This window comes from Moschus berezovskii, chromosome 4, assembly GCF_049115385.1.
Source record: "Moschus berezovskii isolate FMDL1 chromosome 4, NW_MosBer_1.0, whole genome shotgun sequence".
NCBI classification, from domain to species: Eukaryota; Metazoa; Chordata; class Mammalia; order Artiodactyla; family Moschidae; genus Moschus; species Moschus berezovskii.
Window position 1 is genome coordinate 1128842 of NC_142463.1, and position 27513 is coordinate 1156354.

A 27513-nucleotide genomic window follows, 5' to 3' on the forward strand; every position below is an offset into this window, starting at 1 on the left:
CGTCCTGAGTGGGGAGTGGGAGGGTGGGCGGAAGGGCCTGGGCCTGGGCAGGACGGGCACTCTCCAGCCATGGGCCACCCCCCAGGCGGGACGTGTGTGTGAGCGCGCCCTCACCTCCCCACTGGTCCCAGCGTGCCGGGCGTGCCCCCGGCGCACACCTGCTGCCGGCGGGGTGCGCAGGATCACTGCAGCGACACGCGGTCTCCAGCCTTTATTCATACGAGGACGCGAAGAACACACGTCACCTGCAGACGCCGTGCGGCCTGAGACACAGCTGGCCCGGCCACTGATCGCGCAGGGCCACCCCATCCAGAGACGAAGGGAGGGCGGGCCTGAGTGCGGGCTGGGGTGGCCGTCCGGGCACACGGGTGATGCTGCCCCCGGGCCGAGAGTCCAGCTAGCCCCCATCCGCAGGTAGAGACCCCGGCCCGGCCCCGTCACAAGGTTCTGATATGGTTGGCGTGTCTGTGGAAGCAGCCCTGGACCCCACGTGTCCCAGAGCCCAGAAGCCCTCCACCCCGTGAGGAAAAGCAAAGCGGCAGGAAGCAGCCTTCTCGGGGTCCAAGGGCTGGTTAGGATGTTGGCCTGGGTAGGGAGCTCAGCATCCCCCAACCCTCAAGACCGACCTGCCCCGCCCAAACCCTCTCTGGCAGGGACCAGCCCCTCCCCAGACCCTGCAGTAGACGGGGCTTAGGAGGGCGGTCCCCGGCCTGGGGAGGAGTCTGCAGAGACCCCCGGGCCGTGGAAGGTCACCTGGGACCCTCAGAAGCTTCAGGGGAGGAGCCGAGAAGGCAGCTCTGGATGAGAAGGCGGGGAGGAGCCTGTAGAGGAGGCGTGGCTAGGAAAGCCCTTAACTGTCGAGCGCCCTGGCCTGCAGCCGGCAAGGTCAGGGAAGGCCCTCGGCGTCGGCGCCAGATCTCGCTGGCCCTGAGCTCAGATTTCCCCAGCCACCCAGCGTCCCTGCGGCCAGGCGGCGGCCAGGGGTCGGCTGCGGCCCTGGCCCGCGTCGTCCTGAGCTGGGACGTGGCCCTGGTCTGGGTGGGGGTGAGGAAGGGTGGGGGCAGGTGGTGCCTCTGGAAGTCCCTGTGCGGGCCTCTCAGACGGCCAGGAGCGCAGCCCAGCGCCGCAGCTGAGAGGGGGCCAGACGGGGTTCTGGGGGGGATCAGGGCTCATGCATAATCCCAGAGGCTCGGCTGGCGGAACCCTGACACCCTCTGGGGGGTTCTTGGGCCTGAGGACTGGGCGTGGCTTTCAGACACCTGAGCTCCAGGTGCTCGGTGGCGGGGGCGGAGAGCACAGCCCGCGCTCAGCGGGACAGCGCCCAGGCGGCCTCCTCACCCGCGACGGTGCCGCAGGGGCTGGGGGCAGAGACGGCCAGCGGCACCTCGAGGTCTCTGAAACGCATGGCTTTTGGGGAACAACGTCCCCGGCTGACCTGAGGGCCCCGTACAAAAGTAAAAGCTCGGGGGGCCGGGCGAAGCCCCCCGCCCTGCCCCCAGCACAGTCACAAGCCGGGTCCCTCGGCGACCCTTCCTGTCCCGCTGTGGGGCCTCCCAGCCCAGGGAGTTAAATATCTTCTGCTGCAGGTTTTGGCAAAGTCAGTCCTTGGCCGCGCTCCCCGGGACCGGGGCAGTTACCGCCCCCGGGGCGCGGCTGCCGGCAGGGCCAGGGCGAGTCCCAGGAGCAGCAGGGGGCTGGCGCGGGGCAGGTGGCTGGCTGCGGCCGAGGTCTGCTGGCCCCCGCGCTCGGACAGCCCCGGGAGGGCGTGCGACAGCGGCGTCCGTGAGCTGGCGCTCTTCCTGCCAACCTTCCGCCCGCACGTCTCGTCCGGGCAGCCGTCTCCGCTGCCTGAGCCGCTGCCATCGTCGCCTGGAGAGGAGAGGGGAGGAGGCTCTGAGGGACCCCGGGGGCTGCGACCCTCTGCCTTGGCCTCCCACGCTGGGGACGGCAGTTCCTGGAGCCTGCCGAGGCTGGGCGGACATCCTGGCCAGCTCACAGCCGTGCGGGAGGCAGGGTGGGGGGCCGTGACCACTGCTGGGCAGCAGCCGGGCCTTCAGAGCCACCTGGGCCCCGGGGCTGGGGGGGCCGTCCTCCCCCATCTAGGGCCTCCCCCAACCCGGGCGCTCAGCCGCCCCCTCCCCGCCCTCACTGGCGTCCTGGAAGTCCAGGTCGTTGCCATTATAGGCGCCGCGCAGGCGGTTGGTCATGATCTTCAGCTGCATGATCTGCTGGCGGATGGTCATGTCGGGCTTGGTGATGTCCACCTCCACCTCGGGGTTGTTGATCTGATTGGCCAAGCCATCACCCATCACCTCGGGGAGGTACCTGGAGGCCAGAAAGACAAGCTCTGGGTCACTGCCCTGCCCCCCACAAAGGGGCCTGGCCCCAGCAACACCCATCCAGTCCCTGCTCCTCCGGTCAGGGTGGTGGCAAGCCTGAGGACCCCCCACCCCATCCTCTGAGGCCTTCGAGGGCTGCCGGGAGCCCACACAGGCCCCTGCAGCGGCGTGGAAGCACTGAGCGTGTGCGCGGGGGGGGGGGGGGGGGGGGGGCGGGGGCGGTGATTCGGCGGCGGCAGGCGGAGACAGAGTCACAGCCAGGGATTGGACAACTCTCTCCTTGTCCGGCTCTGGGCCCCGCAGGATGTCCCACGTCAGACCCGGTGCAGGGCACTACACACCTGGGGCCACGGACAAGCCGAGGGGCCGGAGCGGTGGGACACTCACCGGCCCTTGGCCATGCCGTTCCAGCAGCGTTCATCACTGGCTGAGCTCATGGCCAGCTTCTCACTGCACAGCGTCCCCGGGAGGCTGATCCAGAAGTCCTGAGCGTCTCGGAGCTGTGCCTTGGCTTCAGAGACCTGCGGGGCAGCAGTCAGGCCACCAGGTGCCCCCGCCAGCCTGCCCCGCCCACCTCCCCCCTCCCCCCGGGCCCCCTGGCAGAGGCTGCTCACCAGCTTCTGCAGCGTGCCTGCAGGCTGCCTCTCCTGCAGCGCCAGCTTGCCCCGGGGCCACTTCTCCTCGGGGCCAGGGCCCTGGGGGTTCACCTTGGGGTTCCCGCAGCCCTGGATGACCTGGGGGAGCACGCAGGGGTCCCGATGGGCATGGGGCCGCATCCAGGGGCCCCTCCCCTGCCCACTGCTCTCCCCCTGCCACACCTTGGCCGTGAGCGTGTCACTGTTGTCCTGGAGGGCGTTGATGGCCTCTGCCAGCCAATAGTGCACGCCGCCGATGACACTCTCTGCACCCGACGGGCCCCAGAACTTGTCCGTGATGAGCACCATGGAGTCTGGCCCAGGCATGAACAGAAACACGGGGTACTTTGCATGGACGCATGCTGGCTCATGGCTGTGCTACGCGTAGGCACGTCAGCCCACACGAGACAGTATTTCTGCATGTCTGCTCACTGCAGGCCAGCCCCCTACACATGAGCTCCTGTATGTGTCAGTATGCACGTATAGGTTGAGCACATGTCTAAGCTTACACCTGTTGGCATCTACACGCACACCTGGCCCACTGTGTGCATACGTTACCTCATGTCTCACAATGTTCGCATTACGCCATCACACGTCCACGTTAGCATGTGCTTTGGCGTGTAGCTGTGCTGGCCTGTGTCACCATGGGTGCCGATACGGATGCGTGTTGGCTCACCTCACAGGAGCAGATGCACACACGAGTGCAAGCGTGTTGGCGCATGTGTCTGGTTACCCACCTCACGTCTGCACATGCCAGCCGGCTCACCCCGTGGCAGCAATGCGCACGGTGATTCACGCACGGGTCGCCCTGCCGTAGCTCTCACGCGTGCACCTCGGCGTGCTCGCTCGGTGGGCAAGGATAGGAACCTGACCCACAAGACACCCTCCCGGGCAGCTGGCCATGGCACCTCCCTTCAGGAGATTCAGAGGGAATCCTGCCCCCCAGCCTCGGGGACCACCGGCTATGGAGGCCAGGGCCCTGGAGGCGGTCGCGGCAGTGGGGGCTCACCCAGAAGGTTCCTCCACTCGGCGTCCAGGTCGGCCTGGTTGGCCAGGCAGCCCTTGAGCACATTGCGGCAGTAGTCAGGGCAGGGCCGGGCGCCAGGCACCCCCAGGCAGTGGGCACAGTACACCAGCTTCATGACGGCCCGCGAGCACTCAGGGCTCAGGGGCACCTGCAGGGCCAAAGCAGCCTGAGCCCGAGCCCACAGCGCGTGTGCACCCCCGGCTGGAGCCCCAGGCAGAACTGGGCAGGAGTCAGGGTGCCCAGGTCTGCCCCACCGCGGCGGGGCCTTTACTGGGGCGCTATGTCCTCCTAGGTGACCAAGCAGGCCTGCGGCCCGGACGAACGGCACTCAGTGCAACCAGTCCGGTCACCATGCTGGGACTCCCCCCGGAAACTGCGGTCACGAAACCTCCCTGGGCAAGAGGGAACGCTGCCCGCCACGCAGACGAGGGCCTCAAGGCCGGGCGACTTACTCAGGCCCCTCACTCGGGGGCGGGGGTGGAGAGGTGGGTTCTACCCAGACCCGGAGGGGTTTGACGCTTATGCCCTCCCACACCGGGGACCGCGCTCCGCGGGGGAGCGGGCAGCCCTCTCACGTACCGTCCGCCTGACCCCTGGAGCTCCAGGCCCCTGCCCTTCCCGCTCCGACAGGCCTGGGCCCTTGCCCGGGGCAGAGCTCACACCCCAGGTCCCCCAACCTTCCCGCGGGCAGGGGCGTGGCAGGGGCGGGGCCGCGGCGCGCACCTTGGCCACCTTGCGCACCACGTCGCCGGCCACGCCCAGGCCCTGCACGAAGGTGCGCGCCGCCACGAAGGCGCGGGTGGCGCGCAGGCGCAGCTCACGGGGGGCCTCGCCGAAGGGCCGCAGCGGCTCGGCCTGCTTGCCCAGGCAGTCCAGGTAGTCGTCGGGCAGCAGCAGCTGCGGGTGCAGCTGCCGGAAGAGGCGCTCGAGCAGGCGCGCCCAGAACTCGGCCAGCGTCTCCTGCAGGTGCAGGTTGGCGCCGCCGTAGTAGAGGCGAAGCTCGGCGTACAGGTCGCGGAAGGCCTTGGCGTTCTGCGTGTACAGCTCTCCGAAGGCGCCCGGGAAGGCCTCCTGCAGCGCGCGCTCTGAGTCGTTCAACAGGCGCTGGAAGTGATCTGGGCGCATTGGGAGGTGGGCGTGAGGTCCTGCCCATCCCACGTGCTGCGGCAGCCCCGACCGGCATTCCCGGGGGCTCCGCCGGCGACCCACCCACACCCCCGATGCTCTGAGTCATCAGAACCTGCGGGGACCCTGGATGCCGGCCCCCACGGGGTCCTGAGTCCTCCCCCTCCTGGCCTGGGGACTGCAGTGTCCAGCATCTATTTCTGACCTGAGCCCCACGCAAGCACCTGGAAGGCACTGCTTCCGAGGGCAGGAAGGTGCAGAGTTGGGGTGGGACCCAGAGGGGGAAGGCCCTGGGCGCCCCTCACCTGCTCTCCTTCCTCCCCCCACTGTCACCCAGCCAGCACACCATCCTGGGGAGTCTTGAGTCCCCCCGTGTGTCTCTGTCCACTGTCCACCCTGAGGGTCTTTGAGGCTCTCCTGGGCTTCCTGCCCTCCTGCCTCTCTATGTGGCGCTCCCTCTGGTTCTGGAAGCCAGCCTGCCTGGGGGTCTGGAGAGGGCCCCCTCAGGACACGGCCAGAGTCCAGACACGGCTGTGGAGGTGTGGGCAAGCGTGGGCAGCAGACCCCGGGGGTTTGGGGAAATGCTTCTGCCCTGTGTGCTGAGAACTGGGGCCCCTGCATCCTCCTCCTCTCTCAGCAAGCAGACTGCAGGGGACAGGGTACACCGCCCGCCCGCGCAGATACATCCTCACCAGTTGTGGCCACCCCTCCCCACCCAGGCCCACCCTCGGGTGTCCAGGTCAGCTCAGCTCTGCTCTGAGGCCGTGGGGATGTCAGGTTTGTGGCCCCCGTACTAGTGCCCACACCCAGGGTCTCGGGCAGGAGACCCTGGCACAGCCCTGGCTAGCCCTGCAGCCCCCTGGGCAGGAGCTGTGGGAGGAAATAGCAAGTCCCTATTCCTGTCCCGACTCCCGCCATGGCCCCAGGGGTCTGGTCCCCACCCCAGCCTGGCCTCCAGACAGGTTGTCCGCAGCTCAGCGACCAGCCCTGCAGCACACGGGGTGGTCATCGGGCCGCCATGCCTGCCCGGCCCCCCGCCCCCCCGCACCATCCTCAGATGACGCCCCGGCAGCTGTGGCTGGAGAACCGTGTTCTGGAATACATCCAGCGGGGGCCCGCTGGGCTCAGGGCCTGGAGCACTTCAGACCAGGGCCCCCTGTGGTGGGTGGCCTGGGGAGGGCTGCTCAGGAGGCCTGGGGTGGCCGAACCAGGGGCTGGGGTGGGAGGTGGCATGCAGAGGGGTCGGGGGCCCAGGTGGGGCTGGAAGCAGGCGAAGAATCGCTTTTAACACAGATGAGCGTACGGAGTGGGTGATGTGCAGGCTCTGACGGCAGCTCAGTCGCTTCCGGGGGCCCCTGTTGCCGCCCCGTCCGAGAGGCCCACGGTAAACGTCAGCCAGTCCTCCCACCAATCCTCGCTCCAGGCCCAGATGTGACGGCCAAGCCCAGAGCGAACCAGGGACCCACACATGGCTGCCCCGGAGACCCCGGGACCACACCACGGGCTCTGCTCGTCGCGCTCCTGGCTCTGCAGCCTGGCGGCCAGCCCGAGGCCGGTCCCTCGCAGGCGCTCGGAGAGCTCTGGGTGCTGGGGAGCCACCTGGAGGCGGAGGGTCCCCTCCAAAGGGCTGACGGGACAGACACGCGGCGCCTCGGGCAGATGGAGAGGCCCGACCCCCAGGGGAGGCCCCAGGCGCGCACCCCCGCCGCGACTGTCCGCGGCCCCTGAGCCTGCTCACCGTCAAAGCCCCGCTGCTGGGTGGCCAGCGTGGCCTGCAGTGCCCGGCTGCCCTCCAGGAGCGCCGTCTCCAGCTCAGAGCGGCTGCGGTTGGCCAGGTTCTCCTCCATCTCGCTGGTGCAGCAGGTGTAGCCCTGCGGGCAGATGCGCAGGTGCTCGCCTGTGGGGAAGGGCTGGCGTGAGGGCCAGGAGGGGGCACAGCGGGGGCGGGGGGCCGCCTGGGGGAGGCAGACCCTGGAAGGGCCCGGGCCCCGCGTGGGCTGCGCCACCCTCATCAGAACTCGTCCCCTAGGCCCCTGGGGTTCGGGAGGCTGAGAGCCAGGGCAGGGGTGTGGGGTGCCACTCCCTGCCCCCACCCACGGGAAAAGGTGTCCCAGGCGCCCCGAGCAGCTCAGCTCAACTCCTGAACTCAGCACAGAGACCGCAGGGCCTGTGGGGGGCAGGCCCCCCAGACTGCAGGTTCAGGGAGGAGAGTGAGGGGCGTCCAGGACTGCTGGCAGCCCTCGCCTGCGTCCAGGCTGAGGGCAGGGGGACGAGAGGACCCCTGAGGGGCAGGACAGCCCCAGCCTCCCCCACAGCAGGCGGGGTGCTGCCCACCCACAGCTCTGGGCTGGCCAGAAGCATGGGCCTCTCTCAGGACAAGAGGGACGCACATCCAATGGGGCCCTGCTGTGAACCCGGCCCCACTCGGTAGGACACACCTGCGCCCCTCAGGGCCCTGACCGCCCCCTGCCGCCGCCCAGGCACTGGCTCCTGGTGGCCCAGCTTGTGGCAGCACAAGGGCGGCACCGAGGCTGGCCCAGTGGCCCATGTGGTGCAGGGTGCACCTTTCAAAACATGCCAGTCCAGGATTTGAGTGGGTGCTGTGAACCCACTCACACACCAGGAAACTCAGGCTGGCTAAGGTTAGGTTTCGTGTCCAGAGTTACACAGTGAAGGGCCAAGCGGCTCAGGCTGCCCGATTTCAGGCCCCACCCCCGGCTCCCAGCCCGCCCTGACCCACCCCACACAGGCCACAGTTCCTGTCTAAGCAGTGCAGGAGGAGGCTCCCTCTTGTGCTGGCCTGGGGTGGGCAGAGTGGAGTGGCCTCAGGAGAGTCCCGCCTGGATTGAAGCCGTGTGGGGCTGAGGTTGGTCGGGGCCTGGGCGCCCGGTCTGACCAGCAGAGCTTCTGGGGTGGGAGCTAGGTGGAGGTGAGCAGGCAGCACCTGGCAGGGGGCCTGGGACCCGAGGAGGCTCCTGGAGGCGATTCCTCCTCCTCTCAGGGCCGTTGCTGACTCTGACCTTGGCCTGGCCCTTCACGGCAGGGGGGCAGGACAGCAGGCCTGCGGTCTCCTCCACGGGGCCAGCTGGCAGAGACCGGCCGTCTCCTGGGTGCTAGAGGCTGTGCAGACGGGCCTGAGCCTCCCCACCAACTACGTACGGCCAGGAGCACGCCTCCCCTGCTGCCTGGGACCACCAGCCCCGTGGGGGGTGAGCTGGGGGCGGGTGGCAGGAGCCAGGCAGTGGTGGGCGGGCAGGGAGCTGCAGGCTGCCAGCACCTAAGCACCTGCGCCATGGGGTGGGTTTTGGGGGCGGCGTCCTGGGCTGACTGTCTCTCCTCCCCAACCTTCCCGGCCCCCTGGTTAACCCGACCCCCTCCCCCAACCCCTGATCCAGGACACACAGAAAGCCCCATCTGGGCGGGCTTGGAAGGGCTCCTGGCACCCGCCCCACACAGCTCCCCCCTGCTGGGAGCTGCCCGCCCTGGCTAACGCCCCGCCACCTCGTGCAGCCGCCCGGGGCCCGCGTTTCCCGGCCGCCCCAGCACAGCCCCCGGCCCTCCCTCCCTCGGTGGACACACACGGGAGTGAAGACACGGAGCCAGAGCCTGGACGCCGGCCTGGGGCCCCGGGCGGGCTGGGCCGCGGCGCCCCGAGCCACTGCGGGGCGGGTGTGGCGGCCGGTGGTCAGGGCCCACGCCCCGGGTCCCGTGTGGTTGGGACACCTGCCGGGCAGAGGGCAGACTCTGCGGGCGCCTTCCTGCACAGCAGGCCTGCTCTCCGGATCTCTCCGGATCTTAGCCAAATAGCGGGAGGTGGGGGGGTCTCCCGCTGTGAGGGGGGCGTGAGCTCTGGGTCCCTGGAGGTGTGCAAGGCGGATGGATGCCATCCCCAAACCCCACCTCTTCTCGGCTAAACGCCTGGAGAGTGGGGAGGGGTCCTCGGGACAGGTGGGGGCACGGCTGGCTTCCCGTCCACCTTAGAGCTGCCCAGTCCACCCCTCTCATCACAGCTTTCCCCCTCCCGTCCCCAATGGGAGGCATCAGCGTGCTGCCTCTGCCCGCTGACCCCTCCCACCTGCACTGACCCCCCCCACAAGCTGGTCCACAACAGCCCCGCCTTTCCTTCTCGCAAGCCGCCTAGATCCTTCTAGAATTCGCCCTTTCCTCTTTGTGACACCTCCTTTCGTGATCCAGGTTTGGGGGTGAGAGAGGAGGACTGTTTCATGCTGCGTTTGCTCCTCCACCTCCGGGCCCCAGCCCCACATTTCTGATTCCCGCCCCCCCGGCTGCCCTCCCCAGGTTAAACACCCGCACTTGCTTCCTGACTCCAAGGCAGGTCCTCCCCTTGCTGGACAGCAGACCACGTAGCCAAACCCCCCATATTCAGACCTCCCGGAGTCCCCCCAGACTCCTGCTCCTCGGTGCTAGGTCCCATCAGTCTATGGCTTAAACGTCTTTGAGGCTCACACCTCCCGCCACCTACGCACACGGCCACAGCCCTCCTCACCCCACCAGCTCTGTGACCCCAGCACCGGAGCCCAAGACCCCATGCCAGTAGTGGTCCTAGCCTCCTAGGCTGGACAGAGTGCGCGTCCGTGCCGGCCCAGCCCGGCAGTCCTGACTGGTGCCCGGGAGCCCTCCCAAGGAGACTGCAGCGGGAAGATGGCGCCAGGCCAAGCCCATCTTTCCAGAAGCTTCTGCGGCTCACACAGGAGCACACAGATCGCCTGCGGCACCAGTTTCTGAAGCCACGATCAGGTGCTAGGCACCAACTCCCCCAGCCACCCCCAGGATGCACTGGCTAATTCAGTGGAGACAACCAGCCTCCCCAGACCCCCCAGAACACGGCTATGCAGGCAGGTCTGGGCACCAGGGCCCCCAAACACCAGGGGGGAGGCCAGGGCTGGAAGAGCAGGGAGGGGCTCCTGGCCACCCCGCCCTTTCACTCTGCCCTGGACCCCGTGGGCCTCCTGTGGAGGGGCGGGGTGAGCAGAGGTTTTCCCCGAGCTACAGACCGGTCTCTGGACGACTGTCCGTGCCCACTGCTGCTCCGATGGGCTGCAGGACCCCCGGGCACGTCCACCAGCCTGGACGCGGGGGGGAGGCACCAGACAAGCAACCCCGGGTTCCCTGGGCACCGCCCACCTGGGAGCCCCAGGCCGGCTTTCCGCATCTCCTCACCCCGCCCCACCTCTCACCCAAGAGGCGTCTGTCCCGGGCCTCTGTCTGCGGCAGGGTCAACCCTGAGGGCTGTCCACCCCGGGGGCAGCCACAGACCCCCCGCGGGCAGGGCTTTTCAACCGCCAACCTCCCCAGTTCCTAACGCGGCGACGAACCGCGCAACCGCCCCGCTCCCCCAGCCCCCCCAGCCCCCTCGGAGCACCTCACCGCCGGCCCCAAGCCCCTCCACCGCTCCGGCCACCTGCCAGCATCACCGGGCCGGCCCGCGGCCGCCGCCCCGCCTCCGTCACCGGCGGGGACCCGAAGCCCCGGGGTGTCGCCGCCCGGCGGGAGGGCTCCGTCCCTCCGGGACCCCGCCGGCCCGGGGCGGCCGCGCGGGCGGCGGGACAAAGGCCGAGCGCCCGGGCTTCCGCGGCCGCGGCCAGGGAGAGGGGGCCGCGCGCGGAGCTGCAGGCGGCGCGGTCCGAGAGGCGGCCGCGCTCCTGGCGCAGTGGGCGCGGCGGCGCCGAGCGGAGGGGGCCGGGGCGCTGCGATTGGCGGGGAAGGGGCTGCCGCAGCGGGCGGGGCGGGCCTGGCTGCGGGCGGCGGGCGGGGCGCGGGGCCGGGCTGGGAGCAGGGGAGGGGGGCTGCGGCAGGAGGGGGCTGCGGCAGCGGCGGGGACGGGGCCCGACGGGGCGCACGCGGAGACGGCGACGGCTGCGCTGGGGCCAAGGTGCGGTCTGAGCGGCGGCGACGGGGGCAACGGGCCGAGCGGCGAGGTGGGTCAGGAGGAGCGGTCGGGGTGACGCGCCCGCGGACGGAAGTGCGGAGGAGATGCTGCAGGGCGCCGGCGGGTCCCCGCGCTTGGATACCAGCCCCCCGGCTTCGCCCGAAACCCCTTCTCGGCAGCCGCGGTCCCGGCAGGCGGCGTGAGACTCCGGCCGCTGGTGCGTGGAGGCCTGGGGTCCGCCCGGGAGAGGCGGCGGAGCGGGAGCGTCGCAGAGCCGGACGCACTGGCGCCCCGCGCAGCCCCGCGCAGCCCGGTCCGCGGCCGCCTCCTCCCGCAGCCCCCGCCCCGCCGCGCGCGGCGCCGCCCCCTTTCCCCCCCGGAAACCCCGGCGGCGGCCGCACTCAGCCCCGGAGCTTCCCGCGGCCCCGGCCTCCGCCTGGCTCCTGCCCCACGGGGCTCCTCCCGGCATGGGGACGCGAGGGGGGCGCCAGCTCGCTCCCCAAAGAGCACGGCAGGCCCCCGCCGGCGACCCCCTCTCCCCGTGACAACGACCAGAGCCCTCCGCGGGCGCTCAAAGGCCACCATCGTCACCCGTACTGTCCACCCGCCCCTTGCCTTGCCCCGGTAATCCCGGCCTGCATCCTAACGTCCTGTCTGCTTCCCCTGAGAAATACAAGGCCCCCCGCCTGGCCACACCCCGCTCCGGCCCAGTCCCCACCTCCTTCTAGGTCCCCCTCCCACACGCCTAGGCGGCCACCATGGCTGGCTCTCACCCATCCCCGCCAGCCACTCCCTGCAGCCCCAGCCCTGGTCCCGGCTGCCACAGCACAAGCCAGACCCACTGCAGGGCCCGCCTGCCGAGGCTCCCCTCCCCGCAGCGCCGGCACGCCCTGGACCCCCCCCCGGTTGGCCTGCACAGAGACCTGCTGGACGCGCAGCTCTCAGCAAAGTGGCCTCTCCATGGTAGCCCACAGCACCCAAGGTCCTGGAGCAACGGGGCTCCAGCAGGCAGCTCACACGCCTGCTCCCTGCGGCCTGCTTTCTGCTCGGAGACCCCTGAGCTGGCCACCCTGCCAGTGGGCACTGGCCTTGGGGGCTGTCTCGGTGGGGCAGTAGGCCCCCCTGGACGTAGCTCTGCTGAGGGGCCAGGCCCCCTCCCACCGGCCTTCCACAGTGCTTCAGCGGCCATGGCTCACACCGAGGCCTCGGGATAAACTGGGGAGGAAGGGCTATCTGCTCTGCTCGTGAGCCCAGGCCCTGCTGCAGGGCAGGGAGTCCTTTTGGGGCCAGGGAGTGAGGTGCCCCTCGGAAGCCTCGTCACCAGGGCAAGGTCCACTTGGCTTCCTCATCCTCGGCCCAGGCCAGGCTGCAGAGGGCACTCACTGGAGATGCTGCAGACCCGTCCCTGACAGGGGCCCCCAGGAACACAGGCTCTGTACGGCTCTCCCATCTCCCTTGCCTGACCACCCAACCTCTGGGCCGAGAGCAGCCCAGGAGATGGACCAGTGCCACACCCCCCCTGCCATGTCTGCCTGGGCGATCCCAGAATAGCAGAAGGGGGTGCTGTAGCCCCAGGTTCCCCACAAAGGCCCCATGCTGGCCCGTCTGCCCACCCCAGAAGGGCGGTGGACACAGCCCCTGGGCTGGGCCAGAACACAGCAGACCCCGGTGCCACTGCAGGAGCCTTCGGGGACAGGAGTCGTTCCTGGCCATGCCCAGTAATGAGGACGGAATGGACAAGTGGGCTCAGCTGCTCACCAACCCCCCCAACCCAGCCGCTCCCCAGGAAATCTGGCAGCCAAGTCCAAGTTCACGACTGCCCCTGCTGGCACTCCGTCTGACCTGTTGCTTCCCCAGCCCCCGGGTCGCTCGTACCCTCCCCTCTGCCCTACTATTTCTTTCAAGACCCACTCGTCTAGCCCTTCGTCCAGGAAGCCTTCCAGGTTCCTCTGGGCCAAAGCGCCTGCCCAGCCTCTGACCTCCTGGAGCGTGAGTGGCCTCGGTGGGGGCTTCCCGCCTGGCCACCCTCCCTGGCAGCCGGAGAACTGCTGGGCCTGCCTGTGAGGGCCTCTCTGCCCAGGCCCAAGCTGAACCTGGTGCTCAGGGACCTGTGTCCAAAGAGACTCTTTGGGCCATGCCAGCATTCCGGGAGATGAGGCTGGACACCAGCGTGGCTGCAGACCCGCAGCCTCGGACCTCCACCTCCGCTAGAAAGCCAGCAACCCTCTGACCTGACCCCTCCCCAGAGCTGGTGCTCCCTGCTGTGCGAGGGGGGCCGGCAGGGCACTTCCCCCGCCCGCGAGGACCCCCTCCTTCCTCCCCGCCACCACTTGATGAGGTGCAGCACACACTTGGGGCCCACACGGCCTGAGGGTCCTTTCACGCTCATGATTGGCCCCTCCAGTTCTTCCTGCCAGAGGCACTCAGGTAGCTCAAGCCATGGGCCCAGGGCACTCAGCCCAGAGTGCTGCACAGGACCTGGAAGGACCCGGGCCTCCCCGCCTCTCCCAGCACAAGGCCGCCCAAATCTCCAGTTCCAGGGGAATTCCTGAGCGGGAGGGAGCGGAGGCCGAGGCAGGAGCCAACACGCTCAGCCACTGAGCTGGTCACCCGTGGCCCGCCTGCCCGGAGGGCCCCGGGTAGGAGCAGGTGGGGTGCCCCCCCACCCCCGGAGCTGACTCAGCATTGCCGCCCAGGCAGCACCTCCAGGCGCAGCATCACCGCCCTCCCTGCCGCCCGTGGGTGCTTCCAAGCCCAGCCCTGAAGGCACGACGGGTGGGACACAGGTAAGGTCAGGACACAGTTACATGTGCATTTCAGATCAACGATGCATTGTCTTACAGAATAAAGGTATCTGCCCCAAAGCACTGACAGCAAGGACCTGAATGCGATTCTGTCCACCCCTGTGCACGGCAGCTTAGGCAGAAACAGCCCAAGCGTCCACCTCACTGTCCGGTGAAGCGATCAACACAACGGGGGCCCAGTCAGACAAGGGGATGGATGCCACGCAGCCTTGGGGGGTCACCGAGCGCCGACACACCTTGGTGTGGATCAACCCCAAAGACAAGATGCGGAGCCTGAGAGCCAGGCTGGAAGCGAGACACTGCAGATTCCGCTCCAGTGAGGGCCCCTGGAGCCGACGGCGGAGTGGTGATTACCGGGGGCTGCGAGGGGGCAAGGGTGTTTAGTGCGTGCAGAGCTGGGGGAAGATGAAAGCTCTGCAGATGGTCGGTGAGGTCAGCTGCACAAGTGTGGGTGCATGCAGTGCCACCGGATGTACCCTTAAAATCGTCACAGTGGGAAATTTTATTATGTATGTTTCACCACAAAAATACACGCAACGCCCCCCCCCCCAATATCTGGGACATACTTGCACTACATATGTGGAGCACATTTATCCTAAGAACACACTTGTTGTTTACTTGAAATTTAAATATTCAAAATATATGTTCTCAAATGATTAACTACCTAAAATACCAATTTATTAAACGGGTCTCCGGTAGTTTTATCTGCTAAACCTGGCAGTTCTCTGTGGGGTGTGGGGAGAAGCCTGACTGAGACGCCCATGCTCCCCACCACGTGTGGGTGTGCACACGTGTGTACTTGTTTCTGAGGCCCGCAGACCCCGCCCAGGCGAGCAGCAGAAGCAGGGAGCTGGTTGTCAGAGGGGGCCTGCCCTCCCACAGGCCCCAGGCTCCTTGGAGAATGATGGGTCTCACCGTCTCTGTCAACAGGAAGATACAATTATCCCATTTTACAGATGAGAAGACTGAGGCTGGAGGGGCCTGAGACTTGCTCGATGGCTCAGACCCGCTGCCTAAGGCTGCCTTCTTCTACCGGCCCGCAGGCCTCCGTCTTCACCGAAGAGGAGGAGATGAATGTCCCGGGCACCTGGGGGCCCACCAGCCTCCTGGAAAATGAGGGCAGAGAGGGCCTCACCAGACACAGCCCTGGCCACCCCACTGGCTGCAGTGACCCAGGACACCGGCAGGAGCCTGCAGGACCAGCAACCACCCACCCGCACCCGGGAGGGACACCAGCCGGGACAGCCACTGGAAAGGGCTCCCACAAGCTGACACGCAGAGGGCTCCCAGCCCTGGGCAGTCGGCTGAAGTCAGCACCTGCTGCTTGCCCGGCTCCCCAGAGGTGAGACCCTGGCCTCCTCTGGGTCCTGAGGGGCAGGTGGGAAGGTGGGACCCGACTGCTTCCTGACTTCTCCAGCTCGGCTCCTCAGGGATGGTCAAGCTGAAGCATTTGTCAGAGAGTCTCCAGGGCGGCAGGGAATCTGGACCCCCCAGGCACCAGTGGTCCCCACTGTCCAGCCACATCCACCAGGCAGAGGTAGGATGGCCCCGCCCGGGGCAGCCAGGATTCCCGGGTCAGGAAGGGCCAAAGGGACAGTGAGGGGTCGGCCCCAGCGAGCTGGTCAAGGACAGGCCTCCTCTGACGTGGGCCGCCAGGGCCCGAGGCTGGCTGTGGGCTGACCACGAGCAGGGTCCTGTGGGCGCCTCTCCCCACCGCCTCCCATCTCTCTGCAGCGCCCTCTGAGACTCTGCTGGATCCCTTTCTGAAAGCCAGCTGCTGCCCTCAAGGTTGTGCCAGGAGCCGTCCTGGCTGGCCCTGGGCCTGGGGAGGGGCGCGGGAGGGACCCTCCTACACTGTGGGCTGCTTCTCCCGGGGGGCCCAGAGCTGACGCTTCTTGAAATTCCCAGCTTCTCTGGACCAGCCAAGTGGGAACACAGACACCAAGGGATGGCGCCACCCAGGATGCGGCGGTGGTGACGCGGGAGTCCCCTCCTCCAGCCCGCATCCCTCTGATCCCCAGCATGGCCCCGGGGCCCGGCTGGTGTGGGCCAACCTCCCTCATCCCCAGGAGGCAGTCTCCCCACCTCTGGACATAGGCTGGGCCTGCCTCTCCAACAGGTGCACCCTACCCTGTGCTGTGAGTGCCACACGAGAAACCAGTCTCACGGCCACTCCACGTGGCAGGCGCTGCTACCATCCCTGTGATACAAAGAGGCATTCTGAGGCTCAGAAAGGTTCAGTAATGGCTCAAGGTCACACAGCGCATGAGCGTGGAGCTGGGCTTGAACCCTGGCAGGATGGCTGGGTCCAGGCAGCCAGGTTTTAGCTTCTGCTATGGCCCCACTTCTTTCCTAAGACATCGGCCACTGGGAATGGCCACTGGGTCCCAAAGACCTGGCCCTGGGCCAAGGGAGGGGCCATGCCCATTATCCCAGCAGGCTGCCTCCTTCGGAGCCCTGTGGGCAGTGCCTGCCCTCCTCAGAGCGGCCCTCTGTGTCTCCCCTCTGGGTGCCCAGCCTCGGGATCGTCCTCCTCCGTCTCTGGCTTTGCACACCAAGTGCACCCATGACCCCTGGCCTCCAGCTGGAAACTCCACAGATAGCAGGGGGGTGGGGCTCCTTGGGTCAGGAACAGCCAGGGGTGGGTGGTCCACCCAGGTCAAGAGTCCTGCACGGGCAGCGCAGGGCCCTCGGGCCGGGAGGGGAAATGTGGCTGAGCGAGCGTCTCAAGTCCCCAGGGAGGACAGGGTGGGGAGACCATGGCTGTCAGCGAGAGCCGTCGTGCAGCACGGGGCCCCAGGCCACCCCAGGCTGGGAGAGATCTTTGCTTACAGTTAAGGCAGGGGGCGTGTATGACGGTACACCACATGTGCATGCTAAGTCACTCAGTCATGTCCAACTCTGTGCGACCCCATGGACCACAGCCCGCCAGGCTCCTCTGTCCATGGGATTCTCCAGGCAAGAACACTGGAGTGGGTTGCCATGCTCTCCTCCAGGGGATCTTCCCCGCCCAGGGATGCAACCTGGGTCTCTTATGTCTCTTGCACTGGCAGGAGGGTTCTTTACCGACTGTGAAGCTCTTGTAAACCACGAGCATCCGTTTAACCCTGCACAGGTCCTCTCTACTTGCAGCTTACAAAAGGAACACGGGGTCCCCGCGGCCAGCAGAGCTGCAGCTCACGGGAGACCTCTGACAGCCACCCAGTGCCTGCAGAGAGCACCGTGGCTGCATTTCAGCACCAAGGACAGCGCCGGGCACGCAGTAGGAGCTCAAGGACACTCAGAAGGGCTCAGACTGATCTGTGCGCCCCACACCCCCGCCCCGGGCCCACAGGCTCCCCTGGAGCAGACAGGGCCCCGCCAGCACCCTACCTGGGTTGACCATGCAGAGGCCTCCTTCCTCTGCGCCCCTGACTGTCCACCGAAGCCCACAGACCCCGTCTCAGAATAACGCTTAGGAAAGAAAAGATTACGCAGGGGGTCGTGAAGGAAGCCCCAGGTGTGGTGACGCAGCTGTTCAAAGTGATAAATGGGCAAGCAACGCGGTGCCCACGAGATGGCTGACCCCCATCGGGACGCGAAGCTCCATGAGTGGAAGCGGCGCCTGGAGACATCTGCTCGAGAAGTGAAGGGGCAGGGGACCCAGCAGTTCACGGTGAGCGAGCCCCGGACTCCATACGCAAAGGGGCAGGGGACCCAGCAGTTCACGGTGAGCGAGCCCCGGACTCCATACGCAAAGGGGCAGGAGACCCAGCAGTTCACGGTGAGTGAGCCCCGGACTCCATACGCAAAGGGGCAGGAGACCCAGCAGTTCACGGTGAGTGAGCCCCGGACTCCAGACACAAAGGGGCAGGAGACCCAGCAGTTCACGGTGAGTGAGCCCCGGACTCCATACGCAAAGGGGCAGGAGACCCAGCAGTTCACGGTGAGCGAGCCCCAGACTCCAGACACAAAGGGGCAGGAGACCCAGCAGTTCACGGTGAGTGAGCCCCGGACTCCATACGCAAAGGGGCAGGGGACCCAGCAGTTCACGGTGAGCGAGCCCCAGACTCCAGACACAAAGGGGCAGGGGACCCAGCAGTTCACGGTGAGCGAGCCCCGGACTCCATACGCAAAGGGGCAGGGGACCCAGCAGTTCACGGTGAGTGAGCCCTGGACTCCATACGCAAAGGGGCAGGAGACCCAGCAGTTCACGGTGAGTGAGCCCCGGACTCCATACGCAAAGGGGCAGGAGACCCAGCAGTTCACGGTGAGCGAGCCCCAGACTCCATACGCAAAGGGGCAGGGGACCCAGCAGTTCACGGTAAGCAAGCCCCAGACTCCATACGCAAAGGGGCAGGAGACCCAGCAGTTCACGGTGAGCGAGCCCCAGACTCCAGACACAAAGGGGCAGGGGACCCAGCAGTTCACGGTGAGCGAGCCCCGGACTCCATACGCAAAGGGGCAGGGGACCCAGCAGTTCATGGTGAGTGAGCCCCGGACTCCAGACACAAAGGGGCAGGAGACCCAGCAGTTCACGGTGAGCGAGCCCCAGACTCCAGACACAAAGGGGCAGGAGACCCAGCAGTTCACGGTGAGTGAGCCCTGGATTCCAGAATGCCATCGCTGCCTTGTTCATAATGACAAGAGACGCTAAATTCTAGCTAAAGGTGAGCGAAAAAGGAGATGCACTGTCTTTCTCAGTCGAGTTCATGAACTCCTGGATTTCTAAGCTGGGCCTCCCCTGGGCACCCTGATTAAGGATCCCAGCCTCAAATGACCTGCCTTCACACCCAATCTGTCCACCTCAGTTCGCCGATCTTTCTAGAGCTGAGTCCACCCCCAATCCGGAAGGCTGTCCTGGCCCCAAGCAGAGAGCCGCTCTCCCCTCCACCCCTCTGGATGCTGACTGTCCCATCTAGAGCTGTGGTTCAAGTGCTTCCTGTGAGGTGCGACCGGTGTGTCTGGAAGCCGCCCCTCGACCTGTTCAGGAGCGACCTGCACTTCACGGGGCCCCTGGTCTCCCTGTCCCCTGCCCTGCACACTGTGACGACCAAACATGGCCCCAGGGAACTGCTCCTGGTTGGGGACACTGCTTGACCCTGCGGGGAGGGCGGTTAGCTGTGCGTCTGACCTGCAGCTGCCTGTGTCCCCCCAGTCCCCGAATACATGGTGACAGGGAGGCGGCAGTCCCTGGGTGTTAGGTCACTTGAAGAGAGGTTGCCATGGTGCCTGAGTGCCCTGGGGGCAGCCACTGCCAGGCCAAGGGAGGGGATCAGGGATGGTGGGTCCAGTGTGTCCTGAGCTCCGCGGCAACGGGAGGCGGGCGTGAATGCCTGAGCCAACCCTGCGACAGGTGGCATCACCCGAGTCCCGGGGGATCTGTGGGCAGTCACAGGTGGCAGGAGGTACGCCCCGCGGCCTGCAGCCTGGATGGGCACCCGGAGCCCCATCGCTGCAGGTCACGCAGACGCAGCACATGGCTCAGCACAGGGGCCCAGAGTGCTGCAGGTGGCCCCGGGTGACCAGGATGTGCTTAGACCCAGGGATGAGCTTGGCCGGCCACTGCCAGGTTCAGACCGTGTCCTCGGTGCTGGGGGAGGTGTCCCCAGGCGTGTGTGGGCCACAGTCTCCGGGGCTGACGGTGAGCCTAAGGAACGTCGCCCTTGGGGAGGTGCAGGGGCACCTGTCCAGGGCTGGCTGCCCATGTGGGAGGGAGACATGCCGACCTACCCGTCAGGCCGCTGGGCTAACCGAGTGGGCCCTGGACTGTGGGGGTTGGGTGGCCTGGCAGCCCCAGCTGAGTTTCTCACTAGACCCTGACCCCATGGAGGGGGCCCGTGGCTTACGGGTGCATGCAGAGTGGTGAGGGATGGATGGGTGGGAGGGTGAGGGTCCTCGCCTCTTGCTGGGACTTCCTGGTGGGCAGGGCTCGAACCTTGGGCGCTGTCAGCAGGAATGGCTCTGACTTCAGGAGGCTGTCCTGCAGCCCAGGTCCATGCAGGATCTCATGGGTCCCGCTCCTCTCCTGGCTCCACCCCGACCTGGGACTCGCCACCTGCCCCCCATCCTTGGAGAAGTCGGTCTTTGGGGTCTGCCAGGATCCGTCTCTGTGGGCAGGTGCCAGGGGCTCTGTGACCTCACCCCCAGCTCCATCCTCCGACCGAACACACTCCGCAGCCTGGAACGCGTGACCAGCGCCCATGGACAGAGCTACACGGATGTCCCCCCGTGCCCCCACGGGGCCGGCGTGATGGCCTTGCCCCTGACCTGCTCCCTTCTGGGGCACCCCGTCGGTGCCCACACGAGGCACCGGGGGCACGGCGGGGCCAGGTCGGGGAGGCCATGGGGGAGCAGTGACTCCAGGGACAGGGCCCTGAGAAGTGGGGATCCCTCGCTGGGACCCAGTTTCCCCACCAACACACTAAGCGGTTGGACCAGGGGACACTCGGCCTGCCCTGCAAGCCCCCTGACCTGCCAGCTCCGGAAGGCTGGGTGGGGCTGGCTGCCAGGCAAGGGCTGGGCACAGGTCAGGGCAGGGAGGAAAGAGGCAGGGCCGCAAACCCGGGCCTGGCCTGGCTTGTGGGCACCCGGTGAGTAGACGAGCTGCGGAAGGCAGGGCCTGGAGCCGGTCCTGGCCTTGGCCCCAGGCCTGGCTGTGTTCACCCCGTCCACCTGCGGGGCCCGGAGCCTGGCACAGCACAGCCCCCCGTGCGGATGGCGCCTGCCTCCCAGAGCTCTGGCCGGTCCCCGCCAGCCTCCTGGGGCCCTTCCTTCCAGCTACGGCGGGAGCGGCGGGCGGGCTCTGGGCCCCTAGGGGGCTGAGGTTGGGGGGACAGTGCGTGGGGGACCCCCCGGGGCTGGCCTATCACCCAGCCAAGCCTCCAGAACGCAGGGAGTGTTCAGCACAAAGAAGCAGCCGGGTTCTCGGGACACGGAGCCAGGAGCCGGCCTCCCGCCCTCCACACACTCACTCCCCCCACCCCTCCGCATGCTGTGTCCCCTCCCAGGGCCTCCCACGCGTCACTGGGGACCCCGAGCCTGTCCACGCAGAACTGTGCCGCTGAGTCACGACGGTCAGCCCGGTGGCCCTGCCCCGTGGAGGTCTTCACGCTGGGCCCTCACTGCCCACCAGGTTCTGGGTGGTCCCTGCCACCAGGGAGACCTCAGCAGGTTGGCAGTTACCCGCTGGGCAAGGTCAGAATGGGAGGACCCTGCTCCCTACCCCCTACCCGACTCCAACGGAGATGTTCAGGCCCACGGGGGCAGGGCCCCGGCCACTTCCTGAGACAGTTGCGGGCCAGTGGGGGTGAGGAGCGAGCTAAGGATGGCCTGACCCCCTCACCCCGTCACAAGGCCCCACAGCTGCACTGAGGCCCTGGCCCAGGGAGCCCCCCATCCCCCATGGAACACTCAGAGCAGGACCCCTGTTCACTGGATGGGAAGCGCCCCTGACCTTGACTGAATACTGTCTCTAGTCCACACTTAGGGTCCTATGCCCTTGGACCTGAGGATGGGGCCTTGTTTGAGTGTGAGGTCTTTGCAGACGTAACTGCTTTACTCCTAACTTGACGGGACTGGTATCCTTATTTCTATAAGCTGGAATCCAGACGCAGGCCGGCACAGGTCTTGTAATGACGAGGCAGAGACCCCCAGACCAAGGGTCGCCCACCACCTCCAGAAGCAGAGGAGACCCGAACAAGTCTTCCCATACGGCCTTGGGAGGAACCACGTAGATCCCGGAATTTCAGCCCCTGCACTGCAAGACCACAGCCCCCTGCCGTGGAGCCGCTCAGCCTGGGGCATCTCTGTGGGCAGCCCCGGGGAAGCAGCTTCGTGCCCGGGTCCCAGCACCTAGCCCAGCCCGGCGGCACGCAGCCAGTGCCCAGAGACCTCACTGCTGAGGCTGTCCCGTCTGGGGAGCACTCTGTGGGGCAGAGAGCCCCCAAAGCAGGGGGGCGCTTGAGATGCCGGGCACCACGTCCCCAAGGGACGCCGATGTGGGTGGGTTGGGGGGCTGGCCTGCGGGACAGGGCGTGTGTGCCAGGACAGTGGGAACCAACGCTGAGGCCACAGACGGACGCGGGCTGGGCTGAGGCTGGCCTGGCCCCGCAGGGCTCCCCGACATGCCCAGGCTCCCACGTTTCCCGCCAGTGTGGCAGGTCCCCCCCCCACATCCAGGATGCCCCCGCCCCCGCGGCCAGAGCACAAATAGTCAGGAGAGCAGGAGGCCCCAGCCATGCTCCCAGGGTAGAGGCCATGGCAGGGAGGACAGGCCAGCAACCCCACCCGACAGAGGGAGACGGGGGATGACTACAGCCCCCACCCTGCCCGAACCAGCCCTGCACAGAGGCTACAGGCAGCTCGGGGCTCCTGCCCAGGCCTGTTCCTAGATGCACGCGATGAGAAGGCCGCCAGCCGGCATGGGGTGGGTGGCCCTGCGCTGGAGCCCCACCCAAACGTGGGCAGGAGCCTGGCCCCACAGGACTAGCCTGGTGGCTGGACGTGGTCAGGGCGGGCACCAGACATGGAGATGTCAGCCGGGCCGGGCCTGGTCCTGAGCCCTGATTTGAAATGCTCCGGAAATAAGCTGAGCCCTCAAGGAGAGCCAGCCGGCCTCTCTCCAGGGGGCGAGTCCTGGCCCGGGCCCGACCTGACCTAGCGAGGCCTGTCCCCCTGGCCTGCCCTGTCCCCCAGTCCTGGCCTGGCCCGGCTGGGCAGACACCTGTGCCTGTGTATCTGGGGGGCCCAGCACAGGCCCAGTGCACCCACACATGCTCTGTGCTCCCCTCCCTGGCTCTGGGGTCCACCTGCCTCCTGGCCAGCGTGCCCCAGCCCCTCTGCCAGGAGGTCTGTCCACCGCAGGCTCACGCTGTTCCTAACTAGGGCCAGCAAGGGGCCAGTTTACTGAGACCGCCAGCCAGCCCTCCGGAGTCACCCACCCTGGACAGGACATCCCCGTGACTGCCGGGGAACCTGGCCTACTGTGGTGTTGGGGACACGCCAGGCCTGCCCGAGGGTCACAGCCGGGCCGCCCTCGGGTCACACCAAGGGTCACGCCCCTAGAGGAGCCCTCCTGAGCAGGGCAGGGGCGGCGAGCCTTCGCTGGACAGGCGCCGGGACCGGCCAGGGGTGCACCTGTGGGGAAGGCCGGGCCGCCGTCAGCTCGGTGAGGGAGGGGCAGGGAGGCCCCCGGGAGGGGTCAGTGCAGAGGCTTCCGACCTGGCCTGAGAGGTGGGCCGGGATGGGGGAACTGCGGAGATGGCAGCTGCCAGCCCAGCAAGGCCTGGGCCGTGAGGCCCCATGGCAGGCCTCCAGGCTGGGGTGGTGTGAGGTGTCCAGAAGCCTGGAGCCCAGCGCTGCTCAGCGGTTAGTGCCACGGGCCTGGGGGTCAGCACACCGGGCTCTGGACCTGAGCACCCAGTGGGTGCGTTGTGGAGCTGGAGAAGTGGCGGGGCTTCTTGGCCTCGGATATTCACAAGAGTCAGGTCCAGACCCCCCACCCACCCACTGCACCTGCTGGACGGTCTCAGGGAGTGAACCCCCGAGTCTGGGGCAGGACGGGGCTGCCACCTGCTAGACACCACTGCCAGAAGGGCCCGCATGGGCTCCAGAGCCAGAGGCAGCCCCCAGAGTGCACAGGGTCAGCACGCTCCCCTTCCTGTGGCCTTCGGGGCGGTCCCGACTATGCCCGTTGTCACACATGGAGAAATAGGGGCCCAGAGAGACCAGGTGGCCGAGGGCGGGCAATGGGACAGGGCTGGCCTTTGTGCCCAGTCCCAGGGAGGACGCCCTGCCCCTCCGAGGAGCACGGTGGCATGGCCGGGGCTCCAGCAGGGGCCCAGGCTGTTGCATCATGCAGTGGCCCTGTCGGCTCCCGGCTCCCCTGGGCCCCCACCCTTCCAGCCTGTCCTCAGGCTGGGGATGATGAAACCGCAGCAGCTCCAGGGGTGGGGGACCGAGCAGTACCCCAGCGGAGGCTGGAGACCACCTGGGGACCCAAGGCAGGCACCTGGGCCCCTGCCCTCTCAGCGGGATGGGGTGCGCACACTGTCTGGTCTGGGGCTGGGCTGGGCACCGGGTGGTCTGAGAGTCCCACTGACCATGACCGAGCAACAGCCTCGGGCAGGCGGCACGGAGAAGCGATAGTTCCTGCTGGGAGGCCCGAGCGGCGGCCCCTGGCCAGCTGGGGTCTAGCAGCTGAGGAGCCGCTGACAGTGCCGGGCTCCCCTCCAACCTCCAACCCCAAAGCCGGACAGCCAGGTCCCTCCTGCTCGGCCAGGGCCCTCTGCCTCCCACGGCCCCCCCCATGGCTGGGCATAAAGTGGGGCGTGTGTGGGTGTGGACTGAGCACCGACTCCGTGCCAGGAACCGGGTGAGGCTCTGCGGCTGCCGCAGAGAACAGAGCAGACAGATGCGCCTCTGCTCCCAGGACCCTAGCGAAGGGTCAGAGAGATCATGATGGACCGTGGCATCAAAGGGTCAGGAGAGCCAGCGGGCACCCCGGGAGCAAGCCCCTAGGTGGAGGCCGAGAGACCACAGGCAGCTGTACACACGTGTGTGTACGTGTGTGTGCGTGGGCGTGCAGGTGTGTGTACTCACACATACGTGTGCGCTGCGTACGTGTACTTAGTGTACAAGGCACTGTGTGCGTGTGCATGCGTGCACGGGCAGCACATGTATGCATACACGTGTGTGCACGCGTGTGTGCGTATGTGCGTGTGCACGTCCTGACACTGAGATGCAGCCTGGGGCTGGGCTTTTCCCGGACTTTGCAGACAGATCGAGGTTGAGGGGCGGCTCCCTCTCACTTTCTACGCAGGGCTCTGGCTGGGGGGAGGCCCACCTGTAAAATGGGATGACTGCCCTCACCCTGGCTGGGCCTGGCTGTCCATCCAAAAAACTACACACGTCATGAACAGAAGCCCCTTGTGCTCTGACGGCTCCTCTTTCGTGAGCCCACAGAGTTTCTACCCCCTGGGGAGGTGGAGGCTGGAAAGGTCGCCCACAGGCCCAGGGCTGCCATCCCTCCCCTCCAGTCCTCCCCTCCAGTCCTGGAAAGCACGGAGCCTCCACCCCACCAGCCAACTCGGGCGCCCACCCTCGAGGGACCCCCAGGCCAGAGGAGTCCACCCACTGGCCCCCAAGACCCAACACAGAAGGCCCGGCTCCAGGAGAGCGTCGTGCCGCCACGCGGCCACCAGGGGGCGCCCGGCCCGCGGAGCCGCGCCAAGCTGAGCAGGAGGAGCGAACAGGGCCGGCCGCTGCCCGGGGAGGTCACCCTGCTTCTTGTGCCCCACGTGGCGCTGGCACTCCTCTTGGTGCCTGGGCCCTGCGGGGCACTCACGGCGGGCGGGGTGCAGCCACAGGACCCCCGGGAGCTGAGGCGGAGGAGCCACAGGGAGTCCAGGCAGGAAGGCCCCGTGAGGGTGGCACCCAGAGCCCCTGCTGCCACACGCTCCCCAGTTACAAAGCCCCCATCACACGCACAGCGGCGCGCTTGGCCGGTCCCGGGCCCTGAAGCCCCTGCACCCTGCAGCCCAAGGAGGCCGAGACTCGGTCCGGCCGCCAGCCCGCCTCGCCTTCCCCAGCCCGCCCGCCGCGCTCCCAGCCCTTGGCGCCTGCCCAAACTCCGCCACTGTGTGTCTCAGCCTAACTGGGACAGAGGCCTGTGGACGCGAACGAGAGTAGAATGGCCCCCAAGGACACAAAGGCCGCGTGGGAGTGGACGTCTGAGGGAGGGATGTGGGGTCCAGGGGACTCAGGGGCGTGCCAACCGAGACTGGGGCTGGGGGACCCTGTGGCTCAGGGAGGGATTCACTGGAAAGGTCAAGCCTTTCCAGGCATCCAGCCCCCGCATGGGGCAGGGTCGGGGGAGAGCCTGAACCGAATGTGCAGCGGGTCTTGTGCTGGTCCCGGGTGCCCAGACGCACCCACCAAAACTGCCCCTCCAAGGGAGGGGGCAGCTCTGACGATCAATGGCAGGGCTCCGTCAGCAGAAGCACAGGAAGGCCTGCCTGGGGGTCTTGAGAGTGGGGATTTCCAGAGCCCCGGGCAGGGGGGCTGTCAAGGAGCCCAGGCAGCGTTCTGCGGGTTCTGCCCTCCTGGGGGCAGGGGTCAAGAGCCCGGCTGCCCCCCTCACCGTTCCCCAGCCAGGCCTGGCCATGGACGCGGCCCTCACTCCTCTCTTTAAGAATTTCTGTGGCTGCGGTCCTTCTCTGTCCCCCGTGTCACCACTTAAGTGTGGTCTCTCCCCGCCCCCCCCCCCCCCCCCCGGCTTGGGAGGCGTCCCCAGGGCAGGAGCCTGGAGCTCTGCTCCGGGGCCGACCCCCCTCCACCCCGGGTCCCGGGAACCCTGCACCGCCGTACACACCCGGTGCGGCTCTGGACACGTTTGCAGTTTGAGGAAGGAGCCAGGGGGTGGGGGGAGTGTCTGAGAGCTCCGCAGACCGCGCTCCCCCCGACCCTCGCCCTGGGCCCTACAGCTCCTCCGAGGCCCGCAGGGAGGGTGTGCAGGACTGCGGGCAGCTGCAGGGCCCAGGCCGCCTGAGACGGCGCTGCTCTTACAAAGAAACGGCACGGCCCCTGGGCGGGATCCAAGGCGCCGACCACCTGCAGCTGGACTCCCCGCCGGAGGCGGCCCGGAGCGCCAGGCGAGCACAAGTTCCCCGGGCAGGAGTCCCTGCGAGGCGGCGTTCCGCTCCCGCAGGTCGAGGTCGCGCCCGTCCGCCCCGGCCCTTGCCCCTCCCCAATCGCACGGCTCGCTCCCTGCCTCGCCGGGGCCCCGGGGCTGTCTCTGCAGGGGACCCCCGGGAATCCCCCGGCCGACCCCAGGAGCCTCCTGGGAAGGCCCGCACGGCCCCGGGGGAGTCCCGAGCCCACGGCCGCGGTCGGCTGCGCCCCGACAGCCGACTCAGCGGCTCAGCCCAGGCTGCCCTGGAGGACTCGCCGGGCCGGGGAGCGCCCCGTTGGCTGCGCGGCGAGGACAGCTCCGCGGGGAAGAGGCCGGTGTGTGCGCGCCGGGGGAGGCCGGGCGGAGTGGAGGAGACCCGGGCGGAGGGAGGGCGGCTCGGGGCGCGGGGGCGCAGGGCGGGAGAGAGGAGGGGTCGCAGCGGCGCTCCGGGCGCGCGGGTCACTCACCCGAGATCTCCGCCTGGGGCACATCGCTCAGGCTGAAGCCCTTGGCCCCGTAGATCTGGCGCACTTCCCCGCAGCTCCGACTCTTGCTGGCTGGGTCCCCGCGGGCGCAGGCGACCAGCACGGCGGCCGCGTACAGCAGCCACCAGCCTCGGGCCCGGAGCTCCATGGCGGGGCCGGCGGCGCCCCCGGCCGGGCCCGCGCAGCCCCCGCCCGCGAAGGGCAGAGCCAAGGTCCCCGCGCTCTCGGCTGGCGGTCCGGAGGCGCCGGCGGCCGGGGAGGCGGAGACAACAAAAGCCGGCGGGGCGCGGGGCGCGCGGGGCGCGAGGTCCGGCCGCTGGCTCGGCGGCCCCGGAGCGCGGCAGGCGAGCGCGCAGTCCGGGCCCGGCCCCCGGGCGGCGGGGAGAGGCGCGGGGCGGGGCGCGGGGCGGGGCGCGGCGCGGGGGCGCGGTCCCGGCGCGCGGGGCTCCCCTCGGGCGCGGGCCTGGGGCGGGGGCCTGCCCGGCGCGCGTGGCCGTGCCGGCAGCGGGAGGAGCGCGGGGCCGCGTCCGGCGTCCCCAGGGCGGGCCCCCCACGC

At 68.1% G+C, this 27513-nt stretch overlaps 1 protein-coding gene and 1 long non-coding RNA gene across 2 annotated transcripts in view; one reads left to right on the top strand and one right to left on the bottom strand.

The window, feature by feature from the left end:
• Window positions 1-196: 196 nt before the first annotated feature.
• Window positions 197-27452, bottom strand: GPC1 (glypican 1). The gene is made up of 9 exons (XM_055403853.2): window positions 26940-27452; window positions 6865-7023; window positions 4725-5116; window positions 3984-4149; window positions 3158-3288; window positions 2954-3073; window positions 2727-2860; window positions 2150-2325; window positions 197-1869 (listed from the first exon to the last, which is right to left on the bottom strand). The coding sequence occupies exons 1-9, from the start codon at window positions 27103-27105 to the stop codon at window positions 1634-1636; spliced, it is 1680 nt and encodes a 559-aa protein (XP_055259828.2). The 5' UTR covers window positions 27106-27452; the 3' UTR covers window positions 197-1633.
• The window catches only part of LOC129541719 (uncharacterized), a 34893-nt gene continuing 33927 nt past the window's right edge, over window positions 26548-27513 (top strand). Inside the window, exon 1 of the long non-coding RNA XR_008682881.2 lies at window positions 26548-26807. This is a non-coding gene — a long non-coding RNA (uncharacterized LOC129541719). The remainder of the gene's footprint in view (window positions 26808-27513) is intronic.